The sequence below is a fragment of the Meleagris gallopavo genome, chromosome 3 (assembly GCF_905368555.1).
Source record: "Meleagris gallopavo chromosome 3, MGAL_WU_HG_1.1, whole genome shotgun sequence".
NCBI classification, from domain to species: Eukaryota; Metazoa; Chordata; class Aves; order Galliformes; family Phasianidae; genus Meleagris; species Meleagris gallopavo.
The window spans coordinates 58401080-58423575 of NC_139406.1; the positions used below are offsets into that span (position 1 = coordinate 58401080).

Consider the following 22496-nt stretch of genomic DNA (forward strand, 5'->3'; position numbering starts at 1 on the left):
CCAACACACACACACACCTCGTGTTTGTTGCGTACTTAAATGTAAAAACAATTTCTTCCCCTGCCCTGGTTGCCTCATTAAAAATCCCCAGACGCACACTTGAAATAAAAGTATTTAACGCATTTCCCTTTTTCTGCTTGTCCAGACTGGAAAGAAGCGTGTGCTGGTGGCTGCTTGCTTCACGCTGTGGGTGCTGATTTAAAATTAGCAGTGCCCCATGTTGGGAGCAGCATTTGCAGCCCTACTGGCGTTGCAATGCAGAACTCACCGCCGGTGTGTGTTGTAACACCAGGCTGGGCGGGTTTGCATCATTTTCCTCCTCGGTGATGCTGTTGTGGTTCTTGTATCAAAGCTGCTGTGAACTTGAATGACGTAGGATATTGTTTCCAAATGTGTGGCACAGGCTGAACTCTAGCTGGTCATTCCTGCATCAGCTGCTTGACAGCAGCAAGCTGCCAAGTATTCTAAGGCTGTTGTGCCCTCAGTTGCCTCTCTAAAAGTCTGTTCTTTGCCAAAGTACGTGATGCGTTAAGGAAATAAAATACAGTCTGGTTTCTACTTAAATTCTGTACGGAAACTTAATGGATTTCTTGCCCCCCAAAATGTTGCTGAGCAACATTCATGTTGTTTAGGTGACTCCGTGTATGCAAAACTGATTCTGAGGGGAGGCACGTGAAGTCTTCATTCCACCTTCTCTGCCCTCCATTCCTACTTTAACAGGAGATACTGACTGCCTTAAGCTTGGCACTGTGGATGTGTTTTCTGTGAAGACCTAATTAACTGGGTATACTAAGAGAGATGTGAAATTAAACTCCTCAGAAATGCTTGTGCTGTATTTGCTGACTCTTGCCACTGAAGGCAGAATGTTTCTGAGTCGCCTGAGTTCATTCTTTTCATCCTTGTGAGTCCGTTCTTTTTTTCCTGGGGCAGGGGAGGAGCAAGATTCCTAGCATCCTTTGATCTGATACAAACTATATGGACTTGATTTTTAACACAGCTGTACTCTCTGAAGTGTTTACTATATATAAAGAATTAAAAAAATCTTTTAGGCAGTCAGAACAGTTTCTTTGGAAGTTACAGTTAAAAATCATATTGTAATCAGTTTACAGATCTGCTATTTTTTTTGTCTTATCTATATGCCAGAGGAATGTAGCATGCATGGAGAGCTGTCTGTGATAGACTGAGAACTAAACATTAAGCAAGCAGGAGACCAGGTGTGTTTCCCATGTGCGTGTTTCAGCACTTGCATAACTGTCCAGGCAGAAGTGCCACTCACTCCATAGGTAGATGAGCTGAAAGGTAGAAGTCTCATCAGCTGTCTTCCATAACTGTCATTTTTCAGCATAGTTTTTACGGAGGTTTTATCAGGGTGTTTTACATATTTATGAAGTTTTAGATGAATGCTTTCCTCCAAACATGAGGTGATCTCTTTGGTTACTGTTATTTCTGCCACCTACTCCTGTGCAACAAATACTTAAATTGCTACCCCTAACAGCCAGTAGCAGCTTAGTGGTTTTGAAAAGCAGTTTAAATATGAAATATTTAAATGCAGATTTAGTAGCCTAATGTTTAATCCTACGTTTTGAGGCTCCAGTCTCAAAATGACCTTTGGCATGGCTTTGGTGTTTAGCATGAGAGGTCTTTTTGGCTTAATTCTTCAAAACAGCATGTTGTTTTCAGCATTTATTATCTTGTGTTATGAATACGTAGTTGCATTGTATTAAAAAATCCTGTGTCTGTCAAGTACTTAAGAGTTCTGTCTGAGATACCACCGATAGCTGTAAATGTATTAGCAGTGTATGACATGTCTCATTTGGAAGAACTCTGAGCAGTCAGTATTAGCTGCCTTTATACATTCTGTTTATCCTGATTACTTGCTTTTTCACTATCAAGAAATGGTGCTAAATCTCTTGTATAGAAGGATGTAGAGGGACCTGCCCGTTTACAAATAGCCTGAACAGAATGTGCAGATGGTGTTGTGGAAGGCAGGCATGTCTGTATGCTGCCCTTGTCGCTTCCTGTTCTTGAGAGCTGGGACCTGCTGCTTTCTGCCTTGGGAACAAGGCTAATGAAATTCAGGTTTTAGTGTCCTCAGCACTAGATCAGGTTATGATTATGCAGCAGCCAGTTTTGTTCCACTCGTAAAAGTGGGAAGCTGCCTAAGGCTGCAGGGCTCTGAAATACGAAGTCAAGCAATGGTTAACTATGACTTAAATGTGAAGTCTGGGTGTTTAGGACTTGGAATGCTGTGGACTAGAGTAAATGTAAGCTTTGTCTGCTGAGACAACAGGGTTGTTAAGCAATCGGCTGTGTCCTGGTGGTTGGGATCGTACAATCACTTTGAATAGGAGTAGGTTGTCTGGGCAGCGTTAAGGAAATATATTCACTGACTCTGAGTTCAGTCGGGTTGATGCAAACTCTCATGTTCAGGAACAGAAAAGCTATAGAATTTCATAGCAAATCTGTGAGTTTGGTTAAGATGTTCTTTTTTACTGTTGTGTTATACATTCATATTCAGCAGTACACCTGATTCAGATGGTCTTTTCTTTGTACCCAGAAAATAGATGTTACTTTGTGAATTTCTGTTGATTTTAACTTACAGGATAGTTGAGAAGATAATGCATAAATCTATATTTTTAAACTATGTAATTAACAACAACAAAACCCACCAAACAAACAAAAAATCCCACGCCATTTTTGGGCAGAGTTTACGTGGTGGTCAGTCTCGATCCAGTCTTGATGTTAGTATGCTTACTTTTATGGGAAAATGAACTGTACTGCTTAGAATCATAGAGTGACCTGGGTTGAAAAAGACCTCAAAGATCATCTAGTTTCAGCCCCCTGCTATGTGCAGGGTCACCAACCACCAGACCAGGCTGCCCAGAGCCACATCCAGCCTGGCCTTGGATGCCTCCAGGGATGGGGCATCCACAGCTTCTCTAGGCACCTGTTCCAGTGTGTCACCATCCTCTGTGTGAAGAACTTCCTCCCAAAGATTTTCCTAGGGAGCATGTTAGCTAGAATTACACCTTGGTAGAGGACTTACCTTTGTGTACATCTGTAGTGTGGTTGCTTTTTTATTTTTGAGCCTGGAGGATTTAAGCAGGAAAATAACATTGCTTGCAGTGGAAAAAGAGAAGAAATGATCGTAACTTATGATAAGATTGTGACTCTCGTGACTTGCTTAACTATCTAGAAGGCATCTATCCTGTTAACATAAAAGGTTGAGAGCTTACTAGGAAATTCTAGCATCGACTGTTTTCTTAGCAAAAAGTGGTTAACTTGTTTTGATCAGATCGTAGCTGCTACTGTTGTTCATTCTTAAACATGCACTGTTAGTCGTATATCACATCAGAGGGGTGACTTTTTTATTTGGGGAAGTAGAATAAGGTTTGGTGAGAGCACAGCTGACTGTAAAGGACTGCAGCCATAAATCTAAAGCCAAACTTAAATGAAGAAATACTGCTATGGCTTGGATACAACTTCTCAAACGCATTCTCATGCTGTGTTCCAAGCCTAATAGCTTTAGCATTAACAGCACAAGCATGAAACCAATTCACACTTCAGATAAAAATGCCGAGCTGAAATCATAAATAGTGGCAAACAGTGTTTTCATTCTTAATTTAGACGATGGATTTGTTTGGATACAACTGCACCATAAAAAGTTGCTTTTCTTTTTAAAGACCCTGTGCTGAGGAAAGCAGATGTGCTGCGGAACCTAGAACACCTCTCCTCCCATACAGGTTTTAGTGCAGATCTGCAAGCTGTGTTGGAGTCAGCTGAGCAGTGTTGAGGTGTGTTTGTTTAAACACAACCCTTACCCTACTTTAACTTGGTTTTGTGGGTATAGTAGCCGGCTCTAACTACTGTTTGCTGATGTTGACTGTTGGTGGCTGACTAGAGCCTGAGTTTTATTGGAAGCCTGTCAACTGACAAACAGTAAGCATAGCAAATTCAAATGTGTGTCTTATTCGTGTAACTGTGTTTCTGGAGATGCTGTTAGCTTATCTGTGACAAATAGCAAAGTGAGAATTCTTGTGGAATTTGGTTGTTTTATTGCAAAACTTCATTAGAGTTTCAGGAGGGTACAGCATATCTACCTTTGGTCATTTTAGTACCTTACCTAACAAAATCAGCACAAATTCTTACCTGTCCAGAATTCTGTGAATGTATGCAGGCTTAGTTGTTGAGGGGGAGAGAGATCCTCGACTGATCTCAAGTTTGACATCGCCCGGATAGAAGCTGGGAGGTGAGAGCGCACTGCTCCTGTGCTGCTTAGCATTTCCAAGCAAAGAGCCTGCTCACCCTCAGCAAGTTTGCTGATGATACGAAGTTGGGAGGATTGGCTGACACGCCTGAAGGCTGTGCTGCCATTCAGCGAGACCTGGACAGGCTGGAGAGCTGGGCAGTAAGAAACCGGATGAGGTTCAACAAAAGCAAGTGTAGGGTCTTACACCTAGGGAGGAATAATTGCATGCACCAATACAGGCTGGGGGATGAGCTGCTGGAGAGGAGCTCTGCAGAGAGGGACCTGGGCATCCTGGTGGATGACAGGTTGGCCATGAGCCAGCAGTGTGCCCTCGTGGCCAAAAAGGCCAATGGCATTCTGGGGTGCATTAAAAAGAGCATGTCCAGCAGGTCGAGGGAGGTGATCCTCCCCCTCTACTCTGCCCTAGTAAGGCCTCATCTGGAGTACTGTGTCCAGTTCTGGGCTCCCCAGTACAAAAAAGACAGGGATCTCTTGGAAAGAGTCCAGCGGAGGGCCACAAAGATGGTGAAGGGCCTGGAGCATCTCCCCTATGAAGAAAGGCTAAGTGAACTGGGTCTGTTTAGCCTTGAGAAAAGACGACTGAGAGGGGACCTGATCCAGGTTTATAAATATCTGAGATGTGGCGGCCATAGCGGTGAGGCCAGTCTCTTTTCAGTGGTACGTGGAGACAGGACGAGGGGAAACGGACATAAGCTGCAGCACAGGAAGTTTTGCACGAATGTGTGTAAGAACTTCACGGTGAGGGTGACGGAGCACTGGAACAGGCTGCCCAGGGAGGTTGTGGAGTCTCCTTCTCTGGAGATATTCAAGTCTTGCCTGGACGCCTACCTGTGCGACCTGGTGTAGGGAACCTGCTTTGGCAGGGGGGTTGGTCTCGATGATCTCTAGAGTCTCTTCCAACCCCTACAATTCTGTGATTCTGTGATTCTGCTCCATTAGGCACAGACCAGCAGTATGATACTCCTAGCTTTGCCAGCTCCTGACTGCAGCATGCAGTGTCACAAGTCTTTGGGTGATCCTGAATCACTGCAGGGATTTTCATGACCGAATGCCTTGCTCTGGAGCAGTCTAACGCATAAAGCTCGCCTCAGTGAAGGAAGCTCTTTCTTGCTTTGTTGGAACTTTCTTATGCTATATTTTAATGAACTGATTGAGGTGAGAAATGCTGCAGATGGCTTTTGCTTAATAAAGGAAATGAAATCAAAAGAAATAGCTATTAAGAGACATGAAGGTGGCTCGTAGGAATTTACCCTCAAGTGATTTAGAAATATAAGTGTTAATATCCCAGCTGAGCACTAAAGAGATTTAAGAGTGTAGTTTTAAAGGTGACATTCAAATGCTATTTTAAGAGGAGTGATAAATGCTTGTGCTTTTCCTTGTGCCCTCTGCTTCATGCTGTAGAAACTCATCTTGACAATGATTGCAAGAAGTGTAATGAATGTGCTGATATTTTCTCCCTGAGACTTGTTTGGGACAAATTGCCTCCAGTTGAAATAGTCCAGCTTGGCACTTTGCATCCAAAGTGACAGAAAGCATCCCTTTTCTGCAACAAAATGTGAGATGTGAATGTACATGTAGGTAAACCTGGTTTTGTGTGATTGGTGATTATTAAGGGCAAGTCAATGTCTGCAAGTACTGTTTCTACATATAATGACAACAACGCAGCAATAGTTTTCTTATTTTTATTTGCTGCATGGTTGGGCTTTGTTGACTACCAGCTTCAAGTTCATTTCCATAGCCATAGCATTTCTAATTCTTGTTCTAGAAAGGAAAGATAGCGTTAGACTGACTAGTTTGAGCCATAAAAAGCAAACTCAGACAGAATAGCTGTGGGGAAAAGGAGGCATTTCAGCACACACCAGGCTTCTTGTGAAAAAACTAACTTGGAAATTCTCTGAAGCTGTTCCGTTAACATGCGTTACAGCATTTCCCGCCCCCCTCTCGCCCCCCAAGTCCAAGTGCATACTGTTTTACTATTTAATTTCTTTTGCCATAGTTAATTCTCCTTCACAATTTATACAGATAGTAAATATGGGCAGAACAAAACTTTAGTGTGCTCTTCTGTATTGCTGTGGTTGCTATTAGTCTCATGATTACTTGAAGATGCCTAATGAAGGGTGGTGATGGTGTTAAGGAAATTATGGCATGGGTTCAGTGATCCACTGTGTCATAGAATGAAGAACCTAATAGTTTTGCTGAAATGGGTGGACCTGTCAAGTTGTCTTTCAGTTTGTAATTTTGTTAAATTAAGATAAATGATATATTAAAAAAAAAAACAAAAACAAACAACAGCTAAACATATGTATTTTTCTCCTAAGCATTAAGTTTGGTCTTGGAGTTTTGTATATTTTCAAGGGTCACCTCTGTGTGTTTGAGAAATCTGTTCTCTGTATGACTAACTTTAGTCTGTCGCAGGACTCGGTGCTTCTGCTTGCTCATCTGATTACGCAGCTCAAGGGAATAAGGTTAAGGACATGCTGTTGGTAACTAGAGCGTTTTCAGGGCTTTAGTTCGGCAGATGGGCTGCTTGGCTATATTCATGCATCTGCCTACCTGCTGTGGCAGCTGCTGCTGCTGCATGTTGTGTTCTTTTGTTCTATTCCACCCAAGAAAGGAACGCTAGGAAGTGTAGTGAATGGATTAATTTAAGGTTAAGGGTACTGTTTTGCTTGCTTCCTAACTCCCTATCATAATAAAGCTTCTGATAAAGATGATGCAGGCTTCTTGAAGTGAAATCGATTTTTAAGATGTGTTTCGGGGGCTGAAACTAGCTGTCATTGTACAGAAAACAGTCAACTGTGTTTTCTTTATGTTGCCCGATGTTACTTATTTCAATATTTTCCTTTCTTTCTCTCCCTTCCCCCGCTTCTAGGAGCAGTAACCAGACTTTGCCTGACACTGCGTGGTCCAAAAGAATTAAGGAAATATGGAATGACATGAAGGAGATTAGTTGAGGATTAAAGGCTTTGAGGACAAAACACCTCGGCGAGGTGAAGCACAGACTAGCGTTCTAGTTGTAGCTCCAAGGAGCTGTGTGCTGCAAAAAGATGGCAGATCCAGGAATGATGAGTCTGTTTGGAGAAGATGGGAATATTTTCAGTGAAGGGTTGGAAGGTCTTGGAGAATGTGGATATCCTGAAAACACAGTAAATCCTATGGGGCAGCAAATGCCCATGGATCAAGGATTTCCCTCTTTACAGTCATCTCTTCATCATCCCCCTGCAAATCAAAATCAAGCAAAGTTGACCCATTTTGATCACTATAATCAATACGAACAGCAGAAAATGCACCTGATGGATCAGCCGAACAGAATGATAAGCAATGCCCCTGGGAATGGTATAGCGTCTCCTCATTCACAGTATCACAACCCTTCCGTTCCTCAGGTTCCTCATGGCAGCGGTGCTAGTGGTCAGATGGGAGTCTATCCCAGCATGCAGAACGAAAGGCACGGGCAACCCTTCGTAGACAGTGGCTCGATGTGGGGGCCGCGGGCAGTTCAAGTGCCAGACCAGATAAGAGCACCATACCAGCAGCAGCAGCAACAGCCGCAACCGACACAGCCGCCACAAGCACCCTCCGGACCCCCCGGGCAGGGCCATCCTCAGCACATGCAGCAGATGGGAAACTACATGGCTCGTGGTGATTTTTCAATGCAACAGCACGGTCAGCCGCAACAGCAGAGGATGAACCAGTTTTCTCAAGGCCAAGAAGGCCTCAATCAGGGAAACCCTTTCATTGCCACCTCAGGACCTGGCCACTTGTCTCATGTGCCCCAGCAGAATCCCAGTATGGCACCTTCTTTGCGACACTCAGTCCAGCAATTTCACCACCATCCCCCCACTGCTCTCCATGGAGAATCGGTAGCCCACAGCCCTAGATTCTCCCCTAATCCTCCCCAGCAGGGTGCTGTTAGGCCGCAAACACTTAATTTTAGTTCTCGGAGCCAGACGGTACCCTCACCTACTATAAACAACTCAGGGCAGTATTCTCGATATCCTTACAGTAACCTTAATCAGGGATTAGTTAATAATACAGGGATGAATCAGAATTTAGGCCTTACAAATAACACTCCAATGAATCAGTCTGTACCAAGATACCCAAATGCTGTAGGATTTCCATCAAACAGTGGTCAAGGACTAATGCACCAGCAACCCATCCACCCTAGTGGCTCACTTAACCAAATGAACACGCAAACTATGCACCCTTCACAGCCTCAGGGAACTTATGCCTCTCCACCTCCCATGTCACCTATGAAAGCAATGAGTAATCCAGCAGGTACGCCTCCTCCACAGGTTAGGCCTGGTAGTGCTGGAATACCAATGGAAGTTGGCAGTTATCCAAATATACCCCATCCTCAGCCATCACACCAGCCCCCTGGTGCCATGGGAATTGGACAAAGGAATATGGGCCCCCGAAACATGCAACAGAATCGTCCTTTTATGGGTATGTCTTCAACATCACGGGAGATGGGTGGGCACATGAGACCAAATGGTTGTCCAGGCGTTGGCCTTACGGATCCACAAGCAATACAAGAACGACTAATATCTGGCCAGCAGCTTCCTAGTCAACAGCAGTCTTTTCAACAGCAAATGCCAACCTGTCCTCCCATGCAGCCTCATCCAGGGATACATCATCAGTCTTCACCACCGCCACATCCTCATCATCAGCCTTGGGCACAGCTTCACCAGTCACCACAAAACACACCACAAAAAGTGCCTGTCCTTCAGGTAAGCTGCTTCCGATGAATAAAAAAAAAAAAAAAAAAAAAAGTTTTGCATGGTTGTAAATGCATTTGAGTATGCACGAGATCTGTGGCTTCAAAGCAGCTGTTCTTGCTTGACTACACTGTTCTTTTGCTCACTATGTGACTTTCTTGGTACACAGAAGCTAAAGGCAAAATAAGGTTCACGTAGCTTGCTGATGTTTTTACAGTAATTATTACAGGATGGCTTTATGGATAGACTGAAAAATGATATAGCAACAGGACAAACTGAGTACTGCTTTTTTAATTTCTTGTTGGTTCTTTTGAGGGGGAAATGGAAAGCACGTGTGGGAATTCTAATTTAAGCTAATAACTTTCGTATTTGCAACTTGCTAAAAGAAGTGTGTATTTTAAGGAGTTTTTTTTAGTCAAATTGAGAATTTTCTTTAAATACTAAATGTTATTCTCTTTCATTTTTTTGTTTGTTTTTAAGTTAAAACTAAAATTTTTGTGCGTGTAAAAATGTTCAAGATGAACTTATTTCATCACAAAGTAATGCAATTGAAAAGTGAAGGGGCAGCAGTTTATGCAACAGAATTCAGCAGATGTGAATCATAGTCTAAAATCAAATCTTCTGAGGCTTAAATAAAATCTCAAGTAAGACAGAAGTTCTATTTTACTGAAGCTCTGATCTGCCAAGTTTTGGTGAAAAATATATTGCTTCCATGTTATTTTTCAGTTAAAAGCTAGAAACATTTAAACATCTTGATCCCTCTGTAGCTTAGTGAGTTTGACTTTGTGTTAGTACATTGAGCTGCAAAAGTGACTTTCGGGATCCTTGGGTTTGCCATGGCTTGCCTCTGGCTCTATCAGTCAACCATTCTAGAGATTTTTGGTACTGAATGAATAGGTGGCCAAGATATCAGAGGTTTAATTATTTTTAAAGCCAATCAGTAATTAATGCCAAGTAGCTCTGCCTATAAATATTTGGAGACAATTGTTGGAATGCAGTCATAATGATACGATGTTACAATCAGCCATAAATAATATATAATAAATCATAAAAACAGCTGTCCTAGCCAGTGTCCCAGGACTGCGAGGAAGGCAGCTGCTCAGCAGTCCCCTCCTCTGCTGCCTGCCGGCTGCTTCTGTTCGCTGCTCCACACAGCATGAGGTGGGTCTGGGAATCAGATGTATGTGCTGTGGAGAGGCAGCTGACGAGGAGTGGTGGATGGAGCAGCTCAGCAGCTGGGAGAGGTTTCCACATTCTCCAAGGGAGTAGCATAGGGCATGCTGGAGGGTAATCTAGTCCTGGGAGGGTTATCGGCGCTACCTCGGGGTGAGGGAAAGGACAGAGACTTCATTGAAAGGAAGAGGAAGCTCAGCCCTTGAAAGGGGACGCGGAAGCTTCATGGCTGTCTTTCTCTCCCCTGCCTCCCATAAAATAGGTGTGAAATGTTGTACATATGGTGGCCTTTCCTCTTTCCCCCCTCCCCCACCTCCATGTGCACACTTTGGAGAGTGTAAATAACCCTTCTTGCATGGGCATAGTGTGGTGCATTCCTGGTTGGTTAGTTCTTAGTGGTGCCTCTTGTGTTATTGTCTTCGTGGCTAAGCAGCCCATAAGTGCTCAAGACTGCACTGAAAAATCCAAGAGAACTAGCAGAAATTTTGAAAAGGATGCATGACGACGTGGAGAAATATGTGCAAAAGAGAAAAGCTTAGGGTTCAGGAAAAAGAGTACAAGGTTAGATGCTTGGTTTTTTACCCTGAAGAGAACTGACGCATCCAGCAGAAAAAAACAAAAACTTGAAAGAAAATTGTGGAAATGGTAATATGAGACTTGTAAAATAAAAGGGACAAAACCCAGCATTACTGATATCCTTCACAGCTAGCGATGGAGGAGATGTGAAAAGACTTAAGATGACTGTAATAAGGGCTGTGCTCTAAAGCTGCGGTCTTCAGCAGTGGAGTTAATTCTGTGATTTCATCTGATCATCCAGTAAACTTCTTTTTAGCAGCAGCAGATGGTTTGGGAGGGGAACGTCTGCTTGTGGAATGGGAACGCATTTTAAATGTTCTTGGGGCATTCGTTTCCTTTTAACTGGCGAGGTAGAATACAGACAGCTCAACTCTTAAATGAGCTGTGCAAACTATTGCTCATAGTTTTTGAGCAAAGAGTTTTGAACTGCAGATGAATAACTTGAAGGTAAGTGCTGAAACTAAATAATTAGAGGAAAACCACACTATAACTCAAGTTATTTGATTAAAATCAGTAATTCAAACAGTTGTAGCTAGCCAAGTAACTTCTCTGTTAGCCTACTTCTGTTAAGTTTTCATTTGGTAAAAGTTATTGTTAACATACCTTCCCATTAAGTAATTAGTTTGAGATCTGACTGTAGTAATGAAACACTTGACAGGCAGGCATTTCCCCCTGGAAAACCGTTTGGATCAAATATAAATTGTTAAAGTCAGTGAAAGCCCAGCTCCTCCTCACCCCCTGGGGAAAAAAAATGCAGATGTGTAAAAAAAAAAAAAAAACAAAAAAACCCTGCTCTTAAGATTGAATGCACAATCTGCAGCTATCCTGCCTCTGTCGTGGTTTCTCCTTCATGTCAGCTGGCAGAAAACTGTTCACTGAGCAACAGTTATTTAAATGACTGGTTTGATTTTATTTGTATAAAATGAATCAACAAAATGAATTTAGGCGGTGAAATGAAAATCCCTGTGTATTTTTAAATCAACAGAAGCCATCTTAGTAATTATTTTTCAGTGATTTAAAGCTAGTCTTATCATGGGAAGGCTGTAATACTTGTGGTTAACCAAATTACTGTTTTGTTTTTAGATATGTTGGAAGGAAAGTGAAGTTCTTTTGCTTTTAACTTGAAAAGAATTGCTGTGTCGATTCTAGAGTTCTTTATTTCTCTGTGTGTACAAAACTGCTACTTATTTTGGCTGAGAGGTACAGCTGGTGATTGACAACTTAGCAGGGCTAGATTAATAGCTGAGAGCTAGATGTAGTTATTAGGGCCTTGTTAGCAGTGAGTTCCTGGCTTCAGTTGAGTTATAGGTATTTACATGCACCACCATAGTGTTGGGACACCCAGTAGGTGTGCTTGATTTTCAAGTCCTGTTTTGGAAATGTACTTCAGCAAAGGCTGTGGGGTGGGGAGACAGGTTCTGTGGTGGCCAGTTGCTTGGCCAAGGTACAAAGCAGAGGGTAGGAGCAGCTTGTTTGCACTGGGGGAGTATCTGTGTTGGGCTGGTGAGCTTCTGCCCTCCAAAATATTCATAAGTGACGTGGAAAAGAGTAGAAAGTCAATGCAAAATTTGCTGCTGTCTTTAATGTGCTCAAAACTGAGTGCCAAGTGCAGGGGTGAGGTGGAGCCTGCAGTAATATGAAGCTAAATGGTTGGAAATATGACAGGAACATCAATTGCTTGGCTGTAAGCTGTGTAAATCAAGGCATAATGCTTGGGCAGTTTGAATGTCTAACAAAGATCTCTGCTTAGGAACAGAATCCTGGTTGTTGGATGACTATCTGAAAATGTGCTCTGACAGTCAAAGAAACAGCAGTAGGCACTGCTATAGAAATAGTGGAGAGCAGAACACAGATTGCTGTTGTGTTGTGCATATGTGCATGGTATGTCTACGTGGCAAGTGTTGTGCAGCTCTGGGACCCTTCCCTAGGCCTCAGTAAGTAAGCAGTACTTAAAGGGAAGGAAGTGATGGTTTGGGGAGAAGGGAAGATGCAGTTTTGAAACTGTGAGCGATATGGGTGCATGGAGAAGGTTGTATCTCCTGGATACTTCAAGGGTGTTCAGCAAATTGTCAGGTGGCACGCTCAAAACAGCAAAACGTTAAGCTGCTGATCTCAGAGATGTTGTATAGAAAAATGCATCAGGGTTGGATAAATGCAAAGACACCAAATTTGGCTCATCAGACCTGTGCCATAAAGAAGTAGCAGAGTACGTTCTCAAGATACATCTCCTTTATACATGTATTTGCTTCTTTTATTCTTCCACAGATTTATCAGAGATGGGATATCAGGTTAGATAGGCCTTTGGGAAGGGGGACTCTGATACTGTATAGTTGCTCTTAAATATCAGCACTTTCAAAAATCATTGAAAGTATTTGAGTGTAAGGTTTTTCTGCCAAGACTAAACTATGCTGGGCATTTTGTTCTATGGAACTTTTTGTTTACAGTAGCTGCTGGCTACTGTGTAGGCTGAAGTTTCGAGCCCTATTCATTACGTGTGTACCATAAACATGATGTGATCTACATTCTTTATAATCAAATATAGGAATGCTTAAACAACAAACAGTTATGGTAATAGCTTCGATACTAGATTAAATGGTAGGACTCTACAGCGGCGCTGCCAGGGTTGAAAAATACCGTGTGAAGGTGCTCAGCCTCTTTTGGAGAAGGTTTTTGTTTGGCGTTGCCAGTTCACTACCAGCTTTATTCTGCCTTGTTTACCTGTGGGTGTGTGACTTGGCTTTCCGTGATAACTCTTGGCTCTCTTCAGCATAAATGCATTCTTTTGACGTTTCCTACTCTTCCTTGTAGGGGAGGAGGCAGGGAAAGTCCAGCTGAGTCATCAGCAGACTCATCCCAGTTACAAGGCCTTTCTGCAATTAAAACTTCGTGCTTACGCTGAGGCAGCGTAATTTATACTTGGATATACCAGAATGAAGAGGGGTATTAATGCAAACTGTTATCAACTGGAGTGATCTGAAGCGATATTCTAACTCAGCAGAGAGTGCATGTTAAGTCAGTACTACTGGCACGCTCAAATGAAGTGGATTTTCCTGACTACGTGCATTTTTTAATGCCTGGGAATAGTAGGGAGAAGGAGTCCTCATCTTCTTACTGTCTTTGCATAACTAACTAACTTTCACTGTGTTCTGGAATCTTGTTTAGTAAAGAATGATGTCTAGGATTTATCCTGTAAGTGAATATTCATAAGCACTATCCCACCTCTCCAGAGAAGACTTTATCAGATATTGAATGCTTAGAATTTTTTTTTTACTGTTTTCCTGTAAATAAGGAGAGCAGCTTCAAAAATGAAAAACAAACAAACAAAAAAAAACCCCAAAAAACTGCTGATGGGCACTTCTTGTTTTGATTGACAGACTCTTTCACTTCTAGTTGGTATCTTGGAGCACTAATAACTTAGTTCAGCTGTGAGCTGGTTCACATCCAGGTCTCAAAGGCTGTAATAACTGATATGTAATGTTTTTGCCAAGACACAAAAGTTGGTGTTTTGAAACTCCATAGATATATTTGAGTCTAATAATTGGTATTAAGTGATCAAAAAACTTATTTCTTCCTCAGCCTTTAGAAGGCTCTATGCTCTTTTATATAGGGGAGGTTAGAGTGGTTCTGGAGTTAGTAGGCCTTTGGGCCAAATATTTGTAGTTTTGAGGTAGTTTGGCTACAGATTTTTCATTTTTTTTAAGTGTTAAGGAGGTACAAGCAGCTTCAGGAATACCTATTCCCTCAGGTGCTGTGATTTGACTGGAATGAGAATAATTTGTGCCATTAAATTATCTGCTCTTGAGTTTTGGGTAGAGCTAGTTTGCAGCATTAGCATAAAAATACAAGTCTGCATCAGCATACTGATTTCGAAGGCTTAAGAGTTACCAGACTTGTTCCTCAGCATGATTATGTTGAAACTTCCTATGATATGTTGGTGACTCGAATGTGTTTTTCCTTCAGAATCATTTGGATTATTTGGGGAATCGCCTAACTAGAAATATTTTTAAATTGTGCTGCTCTTCAGTTCTTAAATACTGTATTTTCATCTGCTGGTGGTGTCTTCCAGTGGGATTTGGCAATCATCTTCTTTTTCCATGACTGAACACATTCTTATGTTTTATATTTATTTGAACAAATTTAAATCTGTTGTTTCAGGGAAGCTTTTTTCATGATTGAAAACTGATATTGTAGAAAGAACTCTCCTATCTGTACCATTGTCAGCTTACATAACTTTAAACACTGCAGAGTTTGAATAAATGAAAGGAGAAACACTTGACTTTTATTTTCTTTCGTTAAATGCAGTGACAATTTTAGTAAGGAGTAAGTTGCAGTTGAATTAGTAATTTCCTGTGTTTTTATTGTGGGTCCTCCTGGTCTTCCATCCTGCTTTTACCTGTGGAATTTGAGGCATGATGGTTTTACACTTACCAGCCTTTGCTGGCATAAGTGCCCCCTCTTTCTGTCCTCAGACTACAGTAGATGTACCTGTTTCCACTCTGGTGGAAACCTTGCCTTTGAAGTTGGATTTTTAACATTTGCCTTTAGAAGCTGTTTCTTCCTTCAGTTCAGAAGGACAATGCTTTTGACTTTGGAATTTTCTAAATCAAATTGTAATGAAAGAGCTGATAATTCAGTTAGTTATGAAGCTAACATACTGGAATGAGATTTTTATTTTTTTTTTTAAAGAGATGGTATCACCTGAGCAATGTCTCAGAATTGCATCAAATATGTTGTCTTTGTACCTCCCATTGCTTTCTTTATGCTCATAGGAGGAAGTTTTTCACACAGAGGGTGGTGACACACTGGAACAAGCTGCCCAAAGAGGTTGTGGATGCCCCGTTCTTGGATGCATTCAAAGCCAGGCTGGATGTGGCTCTGGGCAGCCTGGTCAGGTGGTTGGTGGTCCTGCACATAGCAGAGGGGTTGAAACTCGATGATCTTTGAAGTCCTTTTCAACCCAGGCCATTCTATGGTTCTATGATCCTACGATTCTCATCTTTCTAGATGTCAACATTCTTTTAATGCTATGGATATGTATTTTACAAGTGGTAGTGTGGTCTGGGTTTGGGGAACAAACTGCTGGGTTTTTCATTTGAGATATTATCTATAAATATTTGGTGCTTTTTTCTTCTTGGTCAACAGCATAAAGATTAGCAGCTCAGAAGAAAGAAATATCCTTGAATTCACCCCTGCCCCCCACCTTCGTAATTAAAGCATCTCTTTGTGCAAATCTTCTTTTGACCAAGGCACAGGCTCACAGAAGGGGCTGGAAGCAAACTGGTTCCGGGGAGTGTGGTAGGAAACATGGGCAGGAAGCAGTGCTCAGGGAAAGGAAAGCAAAACAGAGCTGACTTAGTGAAGCAGCACTGAGCAGGAGAGACAGAGAGGAAATGGCCAGCAGCCAGTGCACAAGTTGAGATGGAGAAGTTCAGGGAGTCACTGTCCATGTGCTCACTGCTTGAGCCACCTGCCTCCTGAGCCCTTGCTGGTCAGTGCTGAAATAAAACAAAATCCACAAAAAGCTGAATGAAATCCGGGATGTAGAATCTTAACCCTTTCTTTATGTCAGCACACATAATTGCTCAGTGAACCCTTGTGCTCTTAAGGATGCTCCTCTGGCCAGGTTGCATCTGGTTGGGTCACATCTGCTCCTGCTGACCTCAGAATTGCCCAGCTGGTGGTGCAAGAGTGGGAATGCCTGAGAAGACAGGGGCTGCTCCTTCCTCTGGACTTGAGCTGAATGTCCGTTAATACCCTTACATGAGCACTAGCCGCTGTAGAACTTGCTCTCAGTTACCAGCTCTAGTGTCCCCTCAGTTTAGGTAGGTTAGAACCTGCATTAGAAGCCAAAGCTTGGCCCTGTTTTATAGAACTACAGCAGTGATCAGATTCAAACTTCTTTGTGTGTTCTCTTTAGTTTTCCCCTTTTGCTCCTTTTTTCATACAAATAGGATTTGTTTTCGGAAGTGTATTTTATTTCTTTAAAAAAGAACTCTTCTTCAACCTGAGATATTTGCAACTATTTTGTTACTGAAGAGATGAAAGAATGCCCTCTTTCCAGCAAAGGGAGCTGTGCACATTTTTGTTATATGTACATCATGTGCATTGAAGTGAAGGAAGACACTTCCAATATCTATCAGTGAATTGTTTTCCTTGAGCTTGAATGCCTTGTTTGCTTTTTTTCCCTTCAACATAATCATTTAGAAGCAATAAAATTTAAAAATAAAACTCAAATTAATTTCTGGGACTTCTTTATGATGAAACAGAAGTGATAGATAGGATGGCTTAGTGGTCTGAGCATGAGTTTGATTTATAAACTCCTGAACCAACATTCTTACTGCTTTTTATTGATCTTGATACATTATCTTAAAAGTACTTAGTTAAATTTCTCTCAAATGCTGGACAAGGTTAGTAACAATATTGTCCCTGCTTATAAAGAGAAAAATACTGATGAATGACATAAAAATTATTTATTCACGACCCAAAGTCTTAAAACTCCCGATTCAGGTTCTTATTCAGATATCCAGTACTCTAAAACATGTCAATTCCTTGCTCTTCTTCTGACTCCAATGGAAGAAATAGGCTTTTAAGAGGTGAGGTGATCGGAAGTAAATTCATGCAACAAAATGTCAATGCCTCTTGTGTAGGAATTCAGCAATGCTAGAGGTTAGTCTGGGAGCAGAGAAGTTGCACAAAGTGTGGAAGAAAGTGGCAAACAAGTGACAAGCGAATCACTTTCCAATAGATTTGCAGCTGTCAGTAGGAATTATTTTTTTTGCTTCTGTTGCTCCATCACCTGTGCATCCCTGTGTCAGTACCAATGGTCTGGGAGCAGTTGTTTCCTCTACTTCTGCAGCTCTTGTATTATCCTGAACAAGCTTACACTCCTGGGATTGGGTTCACAATGTATGGATTAACACTGTAGAAACTAAACATTGAGAAATCTTAATTTCTGGAGCTTGGCAAGTTTTTACGGAACACTATGAATATTTTAATTTTGGGAAATTAAAAGAATGCAACGTTTCAGTGTACAGTGCAAAATGTTTGTTTACTTACGTTGATATAGCATGTTTTAGGGAAAACCAATTTTGGCTTTCCCTTTTTTATATTTTGTTAAATTTTTTTTTCTGTCAAGAAGAAATTTTCACACATAGTACAAGTTTCCAAAAGGAATATCTACCCACTTACAGCAGACCTTTATTTTTTGTCAGACTGAATAAGTGAATCAGTTGAATTAGAAAAGCATTAGTAAATTTTTATTGTTCTTAGGTAGTACTTTGTCTTATGTAACTCTACAGCCGAAGAACATAATGACCATTGTAATTAAGAATTTAATTTTGTATAGATTTTGAATTTAGTGCTCTTATTATAAGAGAGAGAGAGAGAGAGAGAGAGAAAGAGAAAGAGAGGATGAGTAACAAGCTTCATAACTAACTTTCCGAAATCAAACTGTCAATATGAACTTCATTCTTTACACTCTTCTTTTCCATCTCTCCCCCTCTCCAGATGGCCCTCTACCACTTGCGTTCTGGTACTTCATATCTCTTTTGGCCCTGCAAGACTCTGATAACTGTGATAATACTGTAATTTTCCTTACATGCGAGCACTTAATGATATGAAGTCCTGTATTTTATTTTTGGAAGAAGTCTTTCTCTAGCAATTGTTGCTAAATATAGTGGGAGGATTGTAGTTTATAGTGTGTGTGTTTGAACCTAAAGCAGTGCTTACTGTAAAGTGGTGATCTCTGCTTTTACATAGAGAACTGTGTGTGAAGCACAGTAGTTACTAAAACTATGCTAAACTTTGAGCTTTGGAGTTGTTTTTCAGATCTCAGTTTATTAATGGGATATTGTAAATATTCACTGTGGCAAGGAGTGTCATTTGTGGAAATATGGATAAATGCCTGTAATACTGGAAGACTACTTAGTTCTTAGGTCTTTTTCTCTGCTATCTTCCCTTGGAATATGTCAAGAAAACTTGTTGAAAAGCTGATAATTCTGTGACTAAGACATGATCTTTGGGATCTAGGGGATTCTTGCTATTTGAGATAGATTGCTTGTTAGCCATTTGTTTCATGACTATATTGTTAATATTCCTGCGTGTTTGTGAGGTGCTTGGTAGCAGTGCTAAGCATGAGGCTGCAGAACAGTTCTGTAGTTCCCCTGTGTAATGCATAGCCCCACGTAGATCAAGAACTTCTTTCCCATGTCATGTAACACAGAAATATTTTGCTTGGCTGCACTTTGTCAGAAATATGCATCTGGATAGGATAATGGAGGAAGACACGCAGTAGCAGCCAGAAACTGTCACAACGGCCACAAACTGAAGGCCAAAGCTCAGCTTACCATCAGCTATTTCTGCTGCTAGTTCCTGCTGCTGAATGGCAAAGGTTGTGTAGTTGGGAGTGAGGCTGTAATCAATATGTGGCTGCTGCGGCTTGCAGAGAGTAACCCTAATGGGCTCAATACTAAAAGCAGGGAGCTGTGTTCCAAGCTGTGCCTCGAGTTTGGTGGTGGAGAGGGACAGGTGGTAATGTGTTGCTTTAGACACAATTCCAGTTATAAAATAAAACAAAATTAAATCCTGATATTGCATAGGTGCATTGCATTTGAGACCCGCTATGCAGGGATTTTTACATTTTACTATAGGTTTTGTGAAGAACAGCTGGAGCTCATTAGGTGGTCTTTTACTGAAGATAAGGTGCTTAGTGTTTCGTAGAACAATGTTAATCAGACTGGCTGGATAACTAAAATATGATTTAGATGCTATAATTAAGAGTTATCTCAATTGGTACCTCTAAATGAGGTGTTTGTCCGCAGAAAAGGAAGCGTATTTTTTTGCAGGCAGGGGGTAAGTTTAGTTTTAATGATATTTTCTGATTTAATTGTTAGTTTAGTTCAATTACTCCAGGAGCTGGAAAAAGGCCTGGCTATGACATGTCATCACGTGCATATTAGATAATATGTCTAATAGCACAAAGTCTATAGCACATAGACTTTCTTTGTTTCTGTGACTAAAAGGCGAGAGCTTGAGAAGTAACTTGGACTCTTTGACATAAATGGATCTTGGGCAGCATACATAACATCAAAGGATTTACATTCAAAGAAGTCTGTGATTTCAAGCCCACTTTGTCATGCTGAAGTTAATAAAATACTGCAATGGGAAGGCCATTTGAACAACTGCTGTCTTCCCACTTCAAGAAAAAAACAGAACTGATACCTGTCGATCCCTTCTGACTTTGTATTCACAGGTGTCCATTAAGGTCTCCTCAAGTTGGCAATTCCAGCATGCTGCCCACACGCTCCAGAGACTCTGTGATCTGGGACAGGTGATGGCAGAAGGCAGGTTTACCTACTAAACAACAGCACGTGTAGGGGAGGTTTCTAAGTAGAGTTGTGGTACTATTGCTGGGAAAACTCCTAGAGGCTTACAAATTAAGCAATAAAAATAAAGGGAAAATTGCCAGCAGAATGTTGTATACTGCAAGATAAATCTCACTTCAGCATGGACCTGGTGTCAACGGTTAGACTGAAGTCTGAAGTCTGCTACCTGAATTGTCTCACAGGCTGGTATTAGTAAGCACATAGCATGCCTGTAGCCTGCTCTGTGTGTCTCCTGCACGTCTGCTGACTTCTGCCAGAGAACACATGAGTAACGTGAGTCAGTTGGAACAGGCTGACGGGGCCAGCAAACCCTATCAGTGTTTCCATTTGACAAGATGGAAATGGGCTGTTCAGGGTACGCCTGGTGTCACGCAGGCCACAATCCTCCACCCTCCTCTGCCTACAGCTGGACTCGAAGGGCACCTGTGGCAGCAGCAGGGTCACGTGCGGCTCTGTCCTCAGCAGTTGCCCATGCTTGGATGCCAGATTGGCTTGTTACACATTTGTGTCCTCAGAATGGCAAAAAGCTGGAGGAAGTAGTTTCACATTCTGCTTTATCTTCTAATGATGAAGCTTCAGAATGTAGCTTTCCGCATCTAAGGGACTTTTGCTATGTCTAGATTGGGTATTCAAAGGTTCTTGTGCAGAACTGTAGGACCCAATACATGTGAAAATATCTACCTTGTGTCAGTCTTACAAAAACACCAGTTTATGGCTGGAAAGCCACAGACGTAGAGCTGTGGAAGAATCAATCAGTATGTTTTTTTTAGCTTCTGAACACATCCTCTAAGTTGCAGATGTTGAAGAAGTAGACATTTGCGTTCAAAAGCAAAGAAAAAGTTGTGGAGAGAAGTGCTTTATACAGGAAAACCTGGGCTGTGAGTAGTCTGATCCGGACATTGTATTTCTCTTTCAGCCACTTTACCTGTTTTGCTCTAATGTACCTATATACAGGTGCAGAAGATGAAAATTTGCTTTTCTCCATCTCTTTTGGGCATCTCTGTGCTCATTTGTAGGAATTCAGCCAAAACCAAAGCACTGCTGTGATCTAATTCCCTCTGTGGATGGAGATGGACATGGGGGTTAGGTGGTGATTAACAGGTCTAGGAGCCATCGAGGCAGGCTGGGGGCTCTGCTCTCCAAGCCCTGGTGCAGTTTCTTTGGAAAGCAATTCTAAAGGAAGGGTTTGTTCTGTCATCTTTTATACTCTTTGATTCATATCTCGTCTGTTAGGGACATTGTGTGCAGGATGCTCTTGAGGAGGAACAAGATTTCCTACCGAACATAAAAAAGAAAGGCGTGAAATTCTCTCAGGAGCCTTTTTGGTTATATTCCTATTGCAAATTAAAGATGTGCAGCAGTTGGATACCAGCATCTCCTGCACTCACCTACTCCTTAGAAATGTATCAATAATATTAAAATACTGTAGCTGTGTAAATCAGAAACTGTTGACTTGTAATTTCATAAATTGCTTACTTCTACTTTTCTCAAACCTTTATTATCTAGAATGCCTCAAAATAAAAATGACTTCTGCAGTATTTTTGGAAAGTTGTGCAAATAAGGAATAGAAAAGCCATTGTAACCAGGCCTTGGAACTGTGGTACCTTTCTTTAAAAAGTAACCCTTCCTGTGTCAGGTAGCACTACTGCATTTTGTACATCAGCTGTTGCATGAGCAAGGGCAATTATTAGCCAAAGGAAGATGTACTAAATACAAACATCTGAAATCACGGGGTTTTTTTTTATGGTGTTTGAGTACTTGTATTTATAGCTGGGAGGCTTTAAGGATGTGAGCCGAGTAAGGCTTGTAAAAGAGGTAATGGCTCTTTCTTTCTGACTATATTGCGCAGACTAACTATAGGAACCTCTGGGGGCAATCAGCCTCTTTTTTTCAGGTTTTAATGTAAAATTTGGTAAGTGTGGCTTACCCATCTTGCTTGTTTGCTTTAATAAGATGTCCTTTTCCCTAGAATATTAAACATAAACAGGTACTCAAAGCACATTTTATGAATTTTTGAACTAGAATGTCCAATGTTTGTCACATTCCAAATTATGTTCGTTAAAATAAATGTGTTATTTTAAATTTAAACAAGATCTTGTTTTTTTTTTTTTTTTTTTTTTAACCATCACCAGTCTTTCAGAGAAGGATACTTGTGAAGATTGCATAGGGCATTGAGCTGTGCCTCCAGCTGTCACATTACCATCTTAAAAAGTACTTTCCGTAACCTTATTAAACTTCGCTTTAAAGAGCACTTGGCTTTTGCTTTCGATGCCCTTTTGGAGATCCTGACCTAAACCTAAATCGTTCTGATTCTTGGAACACACATCAGACTTTCTGTGCTAAATATGTTAATCGCTGGTTTTATACTCAATTTTCGTG

The 22496-nt window shown here is 41.3% G+C and overlaps 1 protein-coding gene across 7 annotated transcripts in view; it reads left to right on the top strand.

Annotated features, from left to right (window-relative positions):
- The window catches only part of CHD7 (chromodomain helicase DNA binding protein 7), a 126242-nt gene that overhangs the window by 33947 nt on the left and 69799 nt on the right, over window positions 1-22496 (top strand). For all 7 annotated transcript variants that reach the window (XM_085221170.1, XM_085221167.1, XM_085221172.1 and 4 more), the window contains one exon: window positions 7143-8997. In XM_085221170.1, coding sequence (XP_085077296.1) covers window positions 7318-8997 — 1680 coding nt within the window. In that variant the 5' untranslated portion in view covers window positions 7143-7317. The remainder of the gene's footprint in view (window positions 1-7142; window positions 8998-22496) is intronic.